An 11,451-nucleotide genomic window follows, 5' to 3' on the forward strand; every position below is an offset into this window, starting at 1 on the left:
TGGAGCAGAGATCCATCAGTGGCTATTAGCCACAGTGTGTATATGTGTGTGTGTATATATATATATACATAAAATATAAAAATATAAAAAATATATATAAAATTTTTGCCACTGTGAGACACAAAGTGTTGGACTGGATGGGCCATTGGCCTGATCCAACATGGCTTCTCTTATGTTCTTATATTCTTATGTGTGTGTGTGTGTGCTGGAGAATTTTGTCTAAACATCCACCCTTAACACACTGCTGTGTAGTAGTCAGTCCCCATGGTTGATCATTTAGATTACTGCTGCGTGGTAACAATGGAAAGGGTGGTCGGGTGGTATCCTTTTTTGTTTGTTTCTCAGCCATATGACAAGAAATCACATTATTGCAGACCTGTGACCTGTGTCAAAGCCAGAATTGGCTTTCTGCAAACTATGCAAAACTGAATTATTCAACAGAGTTTTTTTACACAGGCAATAGAGTTGCACTATACTAAGGAAGTCACTACATTACTTAAATAAATTATTTGGGACTGTGGTCTATGCTACTGAAACTAGGATCCCACTATACAATTTCTGTATCATTTAATGTATTGTGTTTAAGACTGCTGCCTATGCTTTGTTTCAGTTGTTTTTAGATTTCTGATTGGTTCTACATAGGGTTGTCAATCCCCAGGTGGGTGAAACAAAGAAACCATTGTGTGACATATACTTCAAATTATCATGCTACACATATTTTTCTTGTCCACTTGCTCCTATGTATTCATTTACACTAATGAAATACACTCTTTATAATACTTATCAAAAACCCAATAACAAAATTACAAAAAACTTCATAATATAGGTCAAAAGTCTGCCACTTAAAGCGAAAGTCCATATCCTGGATGCTGAAGATTCATGTTGGTACAAAGTCCTGCTGAATCCAGATGTCCTATGTTGGCAGATGCAGGTAGTACCGAAACAAAACTTGACTTATTTTGAGGCAGCAGACCTCTATTCAACAGATGTAGCTACACAATTTCTATAGCTGGAGTTTCATAGACCACTTTCTCTGGCCGCAGTATTTTATGTGGGAATTGACAATTAACATAAAATTAATATGCAATATTGATAAATAAAACAAATGAAAACAACATTCAAAATACATCTTACCCCATGCTCAAGCAACAGCTCTCTTTTGCAAAAGTGCATGGTTAAGTGTGCAGTGGTTAAGTGCATGAACTGTTATCTGGGAGAACTGGGTTTGATTCCCCACTCCTCCACTTGCACCTGCTGGAAGGGCCTTGGGTTAGCCATAGCTATCGCAGAGGTTGTCCTTGAAAGGGCAGCTGCTGTGAGAGCCCTCTCAGCCCCACCCACCTCACAGGGTGTCTGTTGTGGGGGGAGAAGATAAAGGCGATTGTAAGTCGCTCTGAGTCTCTGATTCAGAGAGAAGGGTGGGGTATAAATCTGCAATTCTTCTTCTTAGTGTGATTCTAAGATATCCTTCTAAATCAGGGGTGGCCAAACTTGATTAACGTAAGAGCCACAAAGAATAAATGTCAGATATCTGAGAGCCGCAATACATGAATGTTAGATGTTTGAGAGGCAAAAGACAGGAAGGAAGGAAGGAAGGAAGGAAGGAAGGAAGGAAGGAAGGAAGGAAGGAAGGAAGGAAGGAAGGAAGGAAGGAAGGAAGGAAGGAAGGAAGGAAGGAAGGAAGGAAGGAAGGAAGGAAGGAAAATAGATGAGGGAGGGAGAGGTGGTAAGAAAGCAACTTTAACTTTAAATGCATTTCCAAGCCACTGGTTGACTTGGCTTGGAAAAGTGGCATAAAGAGACAAATGCTTTCTCCACGCCAGCTGACAGGACAGTGGAGGCTCTGAGAGCCACACAATATGTGTGAAAGATCCACATGTGGCTCCCGAGCCACAGTTTGGCCACCGCTGTTCTAAATCCACAGAAATTGGCACAGAAGGAAGCATTTCTGCTTAGGGTTGCACTATGACTGACTCTGCCTCACCATCCTACTGCTCCTCAGAGTGTGATCAAAGACAGTCAGGCAGCATGGAACTCTTTTCTCCTTATGAATGCACACAACCAGCCAGTTTTTCCAAAGAGTTGCTGGTGGAACCAGCAGTATGTGCTGCATAGGATACATAAAAACAAAGGCACCAAATCACCAAAAAGGCTGGATGGAACCAAGTTGGAAAAGCAAAACTCACCTTCCATCCAAAATACTTTGAAAAGGAATGGATATTGTATGATCTCCCTTTGGCTGTGGGTTCCCAGGTTAGGCTACTCACTCAGGCACCTGTTCTCAGGTTCATTCAGCAGAGACAAGAGGGCTCAAAACATTAACTGTTTATTTGCAAGGAGACAACTCCAACAATCAACAACTTCAGCTAACATACACAATTGGAAACTGAAACAACAGCTCCACCTGACAGGACCAAACTAAATCACAAAGATAATAGGGGAGGAACAGACTGTTCCCTCACATACTTACATATATACAATAAATATACCACAGATATAACCCAAACAAAAACTTAAACACATTGATGTCAACATACCTGTTTATCAAATGCTACCCATGAAGGTGCATCACTTCCAACACCTCTAGGGAAAACACTATACTTAGGTTTCAGCTTTTGTCCAAGCAAAGGTTCGCCTCCTATTCCAGGTTTGTCTTCTCCCACCAACATAGAAACTTTATTGCAGTAACTCCAGTGTTGGGATTTATGGAACTTTTCTTTCCCTAGCTGCAATCAAGATAAAACAATTACTGATCTCAGAATAAAAAAGGTCAGTGTGTTAACAGAAATGGAAACCACAAAATTAAAAAAACTTCTGTTGTAGACAGTGTTGGGCATGACAAGACAAAGTATGCAGCTGTCCTTTAACACATAGTGTCAGGAGGTCAGAGGTCCTCATCAGGGAACAGATCACTCTGGGGGTTATCTGTCCAGCTGTACCTAGCCTGAAAGCTTTCCTCCTATTTTTCTACTTCGAGACTGTTGAACTGGCCATGTTGGTCTACACCAGGGGTGGCCAGCGGTAGCTCGCCAGATGTTTTTTGCATACAACTCCCATCAGCCCCAGCCATTGGCCATGCTGGCTGGGGCTGATGGGAGTTGTAGGCAAAAAACATCTGGAGAACTACCATTGGCCACCCCTGGTCTACACTATTGTAACAGCTAAGTTTGAGTATGTAATGCATTCTGTATGCAGCTATCCTTAATGACTGCTCAAAAATACAACTGGTAAAGAACAAAGCAACACATTTACTATCAGGGGCTAACTGCTGGCAACTGACAAAGTGGGCATGTAGAACTTTTCAAACATCTGTACTATTGCTTTAATATGCATTTACTTTTGGTCCACTGGTTGTTTTATTTGCAATTGTAATTGTTGCAATTGATATTGAATGTTTTAAGTATTACCTACCTTGGGTCCCAATTGTTGTTTGTATTTTTAAATAAATAAATAAATCTAGATATTACTGTTTGACTACATTCAGACTATAAACCATGGTTTGCTTGAACTGTGGTTTGAGTGTGATATCTGAATGCAGGCTGCCAAATGATGTAATATGTGATGTCTGAGTGTAGGATGCCCAGTGATGTAATGTGTGATGTATGAATGCATGCTGTGGTTTGTTGGTGGATACTAAGCTGAGATTCTAAACAACAGTTTTTAACCAGGACTTTTTTTCTGGGGGAATGCAGTGGAAGAGAGTTTCAAAATGTTTTTGTGGAAACAAAATTCTCAAAAAATGTTTAAAAGTTCATAAGGGGCACCTTCTTCATTTCCCTCTTGAGAGTTCCAGCACCTCTTTTTCCAGAAAAAAGCTCTAATTTTTATTTGACTTAACTGTGCATTGCAAGAATTGTACTTCGATCGCTGGCACCACCGACTTAGCCTCCAGCATACAGAGAAAGAAGCACACACCAGCTATATTTATTCACTGACAGTGCTTTCTCGATATGCTCTTCCTCTTTCTGCCCTCTTTTGTTTCAACTGTGCCTGCTCATCTTGCATTAAGCTGTAGCATCCATTACTAAATTGGTTCAGCATGTAGATTACGTTACAAAATGAAGGGCTGTTTTCCTAAGGAATCACATTTCTTAAATTTCTTCCTGTTAGTACATTTGGGATAGTAGTGATCAGTATTAGCACTGCTGATGTTTGTTTGGTGAAGCAGGCCTATCATTCCCAAAGAGTAGGTTACCTGAGTAGCAGTACATTCGCTGGAGAAAGAAGATATCTGCAAACAAAACTCTGTCCCATTTTGCTTTTCTTAAGCCTGTCCAGAGTGGGCTTCATGATAATGAATCAAGCAGCCTTCTCATTACAGAAGTATTGTTCCTCTGTATATGGAAAGAGACATCTGAAAATGTCCAAAACCTATCCTTTGCAAAACACATGAGGCAGTTTTTATCGGGTAGGGAACAGTAGTAAATGGTTGTCAGGCTAACCTAACAACTCATCACTAAGAGCCTGTGGTATCAAATGTACAGTACAATCCTGTTATGAGTTACTCCAGTCTAAGTCCATTATAATGAATGGGCTTAGACTGGAGTAACTTTGCATAGGATCACTGGAAAACATCTACTACTAGCTACTATAATAACTGAGATAAACTGTTAAAATTTAGAAAAGCGACATTTTTCTTTTTAAAGCTGCTTCTTATAAAAGAGTGACAGAAGATATCCAACACTCCAAACTGAAGAATGAGTGTAAAAGAGGAGAGCTGTTTTATATAGCTAGTGGTTTAAACCTGTCCTTGACAGTGTGGTATAATTTTATAATCCTGGAAAACCTCCTTGTGTCATTCAGATGTTACTTCACTAGAGTCACTCCTGAACCTGGAACTGTCCTTAAAGATTTCTAGTGATAGCCTTTACATTAATGGAGGAAATCAATTTTAAAAACCCTTATCTATATTTATAGCATGCAAAGCCATTAGAAATATCTAAATCCAACTATGCCTATAGAGTGGAGTCACTACATCATAACTACCAGGGGTTGTTTTGTAGAAAAATAGTTGGTGGAGCTCACCCAGGGATTGTTATGCAGCTGCACCTACTATTCAATGGGCAAGGTGGAGAGGAAGAGGCAGAACCCTCAGAAAGGTTCAAGAGCTGCACTCCTGTGAGCTCCTGCTGAATTCAAGGCATGATATCTATATTTCAGATTGATAGCCATGCATATAGTTTTGTTTCCAAGGGACCACTCTGAAATGTTTCACTGCAGTATGTACAGAAGAATAATGTGGAGGGAGACAGTGGGTGGTTAAGTTATACCTGGGACTAAGTAAAGATGAAAGTATTTATTTGGTTGCTTATAAACTATACAGAGACTGTAGGCAACTATGTTGATCCACTAGGGAAAAAATCAGAAACAACAGCACTGTAAATACCTTACTGTTATGACCAACCAAATTGCCACAAAGTAGTGAGCAGTTCTGAGTTCTCTGGGACTATTTATTAGGCTGGATGTTTAGTACAAAAGAAAAAGGAGAAGGAGAGAGAGTTTCAGTGTATGATGGAATTTGTAGCCTTCTTGAAATAGAGTCCAGAAGGTTTTAGAGATCTAATGTATATGAAGGAATATGTATGAGATGAAGCGGCAGTGTGAGGAAGAGCTTTGCCTGTGATGAAGCAAACCATGAAACATGTTAAGACAACACTGGACCAAATGAACTGTAGATCTAACTCAATAAAGCTAACTCAACGTAAGTCCATTCTTTATGTAAGAGGGGAAGTCCTATGCAATGAGATGTTATATAATAAAGATGATTCCAGATGGGTAGCTGTATTAGGTGATGTAATGGCAATATTTCATTTGGGCCTGTCTTGCCCTTGACTGAAAAGAGCAAGAGTCCAGTAGTATCTTAAAGACTAACAAAAAATTGTGGTTGAGTATGAGCTCACTTCTTCAGGTAAGTCCTTGACTCTCTCCAGACACCTTTCTGGCTTTATCAGACTTTATTTGCTTTCAGTAAAAAAACTTTTGCCTAACAAATGCTTCAGTGGTGCCCCTGATGAAGTGAGCACTGACTCATAAATGCTTACACTGGAATAATTTGTGTTTATCTTTAAGAGGCCACTGGCCTGTTGTTTTATATAAGAAAAAGGATGCCACATGGGAGGAGCTGGATGCAGAAAGCAAGGGTTACATAGGAGACTTAAAAGGACAGAGCTGACTGCCCATCAAACACCTGATTGCCAACTTACTCAGCCCAGGTTGATGGAACTCACAAGTCTCCCCAAACCAGCTTTTGAGAATAATTTTTCTGGGTCAGCTCAGGGATCTGAGAATGTGGAATATGTGAGAATGGAGAGGTAGAGGCTGTATGTTATATGGAATTTCAGTATTCAAAAGGAGAGGAGGAGGAATAGTTTGTGGGAATGGGTTTTAGATGGACCGTGCTACCCTGCATTCGGCCTCGGTTTCCAGACGGAGGAGAGCAAGGGAGGTGATGTGCAAATCTGGGGGTGGGCACAGAAGCTTGGGCCAGCCCTTAGGCAGCGGTGGAAACCAAAGTGGAGCCACTTACATTCCTGTTGAAGGAGTTCCCAGGCAGGAGCGGTAGCGCCATGGTGGTGCCGGTGCCCCCCGCCTCGGGGCTGGTGTTGCTGCCCGAACCCGGCCGATCGACCTCCGCGCTACCAAGGTTCAAGGAATTGCTGGCGTGCTGTTTGGAGTTCCGTTGCCCTGGTGATTCCCATTGACATCATAGAGGGCGGCGGCGGGGAATGTCGACGAGTTCGCTTCGCCCCTGGCTTTTTGCTGCCCCCTGCAGGAACACGGCGCTCCGTAGCAGCTGAGCAATCCTGGCCCCGTTGGCATGGGGTGCTTTCCCTCGCTTCACTGTCGGTCAGTGAGGTTGCGCCAGCACCTTTCCATTGAATCCCTTCGCTGTCGTCCTTACAGTCTCTGCAGCACTAACGGTACGCTTTTAATCTGCCCCGTCTATATTTCTGATCGTCCGTGTTCTAACATTTAGTAAACCTTTCCGTTTGCACTTTTAGGCCTCTCCTACTTAACATAACTTTAAAATATCTCCCCTTTCATTTTCTTGTATCTGAAGAAGTGTGGGTGCACAGAAAAGCTCGTACCTTGAATAAACTTTTGTTGGTCTTAAAGGTGCCACTGGACTCAAAATGAGTTCTACTGCATCAGACCAACACAGCTGCCCACCTGGATCTATCCCCTTTCACAGACACATGACAGGCAGCACACAAACTACTTAAATGTAAGGATACTTTTTTTTGGATCAGTATTCATTATGGCAATGCACATCTACAGATAGCTCTTCAACACATAGTCTATGGCAACAAACTTTGACATCTCCCTCTGGAAATCCAGCCTGCATGCCTGATTGACTTTGAACTCTCCTGTAGTGCAGACTTGACCATGAACCTGGCAAAGGCCTGAGCCTAACTGGTGGATACTTAAATCAAGATTCAGAGATAGTGATGACATTGATTTGATTTCAAGTACTTCTCAAGTCTCCTGAAGTCAAAAGCAACTTAGATAAGCATAGCAAGTCTATATAATTTATTTATTTTTGCTAGGGTTGGCAATCCCCAGGTGGGGGTAGGGGATCCCCCGGTTTGGAGGCCTTCCCCCCACTTCAGGGTTGTCAGAAAGCGGGGGGGGGGGGGAGGGAAATGTCTACTGGGAACTCTATTATTCCCTATGGAGATTTATTCCCATAGAAAATCATGGAGAATTGATCGGTGGTATCTGGGGCTCTGGGGGGCTGTTTTTTGGGGTAGAGGCACCAAATTTTCAGTATAGCATCTAGTGCCTCTCCCCAAAATACCCTCCAAGTTTCAAAAAGATTGGACCCGGGGGTCCAATTCCATGAGCCCCAAAAGAAGGTGCCCCTATCCTTCATGATTTCCTATGGAAGGAAGAAATTGAAAAGGTGTGCTGTCCTTTTAAATGTGACGGCCAGAACTCCCTTTGGAGTTCAATTATGCTTGTCACAGCCTTGATCTTGGCTGCACCCCTAATGTCTCCTGCCTCCACCCCCAAAGTCTCCTGGCTCCACCCCCAAAGTCCCCAGATATTTCTTGAATTGGACTTGGCAACCCTAATTTTTGCAATAACTTCCTATCTTTTTATATTACAAACTATGCACAAAAATGTTTTGTACAAAAATTAGTTTCCTACCAAAGGCTAGGAAGAAAACCATGCTCCCATCTGTCATAAAAATACAGGATGTATACATCATAAGATGATGACAAATAAAGAAAATTGCAAGCAAGATTTTTTAAAAGTCATTATTGCAACAACTGACATTTTCCAAAAATGTGTTATTTACTCAGGCCCATGTGCTTCTCTTTCTCAGTACTAATGTACAGAAAACAAATACAGAATCCCAAACCATCATTTCCTTTCCATCCTCCCTGCATCTGCAGGCTCATTTTTACTAGAAAATTAGGTTGTAATGTGACATAATTAAAAGACAAGCTAATATGAAGCATGACTCTGCAGTCATGTGTCACATCATTGGGGGGGGGGGGATGAGGTAAACTAGAACCATTGCTACAGCCACCTGACAAAGTGCTCATCATAGTCTGTGCCTACCCATATCAACTAGTTTGTAAAGACTGCAGAGCACATATAGGCCAACAAGATGAACTGTTTTTCCCCCGAAGAATTGAAAGCAGTCCTCTGTTGCCTTTGACCTCCACAGCATCAGTCAGCCTGATCCATGAACCACACGCACATTAAAAAAACCCTGAAAAATGTGACCTACCTGAATTCTCCTGGCAATATTACAGTTATCTTTGTTACTACTGCTGCTAATACAAACCTGGTAAAGAGGAACCAGTAGAAAAATTACACTTCTGAGTTTTCTTCAAAGAAGGCAAATGCTGTGGTAGTTGAATAAAATTATAGAGTTGGAAAGGACCTCCCGGATCATCTAGTCCAACTCCCTGCACAATGCAGGAACTTCACAAACACCTCCCCCACACACATACATCCCCAGTGACCCTTGCTCCATGTCCTGAAGATGGCAAAAAACCCCAGGATCCCTTGCCAAACTGGCCTGGAGAAAAATTGCTGACTAACGCCAAAGTGGCAATCAGCATTTCTGTGGGCATGTAAGAAAGGGCCACAAGAACTAAGCACTGATGTAACCCTTCCTGCCCTCCTTCTCATGATCTGCCTAATTCACAGAATCAACAATGCTGTCAGATGGCCATCTAGCCTCTGTTTAAAAACCTTCAAGGAATGAGACCACCTCCCAAGGATGCCTGTTCCACTGAGGAGCCACTCTAATTTCCAGGAAGTTCTTAATGCTTAGCTGTGGAAATTGTGTTGATCAACTCATTCTGGGGCCACAGAAAACAGAACTCCATTCTGCACCATCCTCTAATATGACAGCTCTTTAAATATTTGAAGATGGTATCATATATCACCTTTCAGTCATTTCCTCTCCAGGCTAAACATACCCAGCTCCTTCAACCTTTCCTCATAGGCCTTAGTCTCCATACACCTCACCATCTTTGTTGCCCTCCTCTGGACACATTCCAGCTTGTCTATATCCTTCTTAAATTGTGGTGTCCAAAACTGAACTCAACACTCTAGGTGAGGGCTAACCAGAGCAGAGCAAAGCGATACCGTCACTTCACATGATCTGGACACTATACTTCTGTTGATACAGTCCAAAATCACATTTGCCTTTTAAGCCACTGCATCACACTGCTGACTAATGTTCAGTGTATGGTCCACTCAGACCTCTAGATCCTTTTCACACATACTACTGCCAAGACAAGTCTCCCCCATCCTATAATGATGCATTGGATTTTTCCTACCTAAATGAAGAACTTTACATTTATTTTAATTAAAATTCATTTTACTTGTTTTAACCCAATAGGAGTCAATTGCACCTTTAAGACCAGCGTAGTTTTATTCAGAACGTAAGCTTTCGTGTGCATGCACACTTCTTCAGACGAGGAATGAGGTACAGTAAGCAGAGTACAGTAAGCATAGCTGGTGGGGTTTGGAATGCCAAGTGGTACAAAGTTAAAAACCAGTAGCAGAATAGTAAAATTAACAAATTCAGAAAACCTTTGACCTGGGTTGTGTTAGCGTGGGAAACCATAAAACAGTAACATGTCAGAATGTGAGAATGCCTGATAATTATTCTATTGCTAATAAACCTGGGTCAAAAAGAAGGCATTTCTTTCCCAGAAGTTTTTCCTGTCCAACTAATTTACCTTTTAACATGTAACATAAATATATACATCATTTTAGTGTACCATTAGGAAAAAATACATTAAAATATAGTGGAAGATGGGTTTAGTATATGTAATGAGATTAACAGCCAATATCCCTTGTCTGAGTACGTAAATACAAAAGCATTATTCTGATACACTATCCTAAAAGAGAAATACATTGGAATACTGTGGATATATCGCTATACTTGGTGAAAGTGGGTTTAGCATATGTAATGAGATAAAAAATTTTTTTAACATGTAACATAAATATATCCATCATTTTAGTTTGCCATTAGAAAAAAAACACATTAAAATATAGTGGAAGATGGGTTTTAACCCATTTTTCCAGCCTGTCAAGATCATCCTGGCTCCTGGCTCTGTCTTCTACTGTATTTGCAACCCCTCCCAATTTAGTATCATCTGCAAATTTAATAAGCATTCCCTCTATTCCTTCATCCAAATCATTTATAAAGATGTTGTGTCCTAGGCTTAAATGGGAGAACTGTTACTTTTGGAGGGAACTGTTACTTTTGGAGGGAAGCTGAACAAGCCAAAGCTTGTACTCCACACCAGGGTTCCAGAGAAGGCCTAAGCGTGCCCAATCAGGGGAAGGATTGAAACATAAGTAGCCAATCAACATCTAGGCTCATACTGTACCCTGATAGGCCCTTAGGGCCCTGTAAATAGCCAATCCATGTAGATAGTTAAGGACCAATCAGAAGGGGGCAAGAATTGTATAAAAGAGCGGGAAGTTTGAATAGAGCTCAGTCTGTGTGTGTGTTCCTGAAGTAAAGCTTGCTGAAATCACTCTCTGACTCTGGTCTCTTACTGCGCCAACCCCAGTACTTTACACTGGCGACAAAGGTGGGATGCCAGTAAGAACCAGCAACAGAACCAGGAACACAGAAAGGTGGCTAAATCCAAGCCATCTGGGTCTGCACCTCCGCTCTGCGCACACCCCAGCTTGCAAGCCGCCCAGACGCGCTGCCAAGAATGGAGGCTCCAGCCAACCTTCTACAGCCCTTTAGCATCGATCGCCCCGAGCTGTGGGACTCGTGGATCGAAGGCTTCCAGTCATACCCGACCTTCCGGAAGATTACAGAGACTACCATGCAGAGAGCTCTGCTTATCAGTACGTGTGGCACGGAGACCGTGGACTTAGCCAGGGCTCTTCTCCAACCCAGGAAGCTCTCAGAGACGCCGGTGGACGACATCATCAGCGCTCTGGAGAAGTATTTCCAGC

At 42.0% G+C, this 11,451-nt stretch overlaps 1 protein-coding gene across 1 annotated transcript in view; it reads right to left on the reverse strand.

Moving 5' to 3' along the window:
• EFHC2 (EF-hand domain containing 2) overlaps positions 1–6,696 on the reverse strand; it is a 69,017-nt gene extending 62,321 nt beyond the window's left edge. Inside the window, exons 1-2 of the mRNA XM_060234173.1 lie at positions 6,527–6,696; positions 2,538–2,726 (exon numbers count right to left, since the gene is read on the reverse strand). Coding sequence (XP_060090156.1) covers positions 2,538–2,726; positions 6,527–6,568 — 231 coding nt within the window. The 5' untranslated portion in view covers positions 6,569–6,696. The remainder of the gene's footprint in view (positions 1–2,537; positions 2,727–6,526) is intronic.
• Positions 6,697–11,451: the final 4,755 nt, after the last annotated feature.

This window comes from Heteronotia binoei, chromosome 3 (assembly GCF_032191835.1).
Source record: "Heteronotia binoei isolate CCM8104 ecotype False Entrance Well chromosome 3, APGP_CSIRO_Hbin_v1, whole genome shotgun sequence".
Lineage (NCBI taxonomy): Eukaryota > Metazoa > Chordata > Lepidosauria > Squamata > Gekkonidae > Heteronotia > Heteronotia binoei.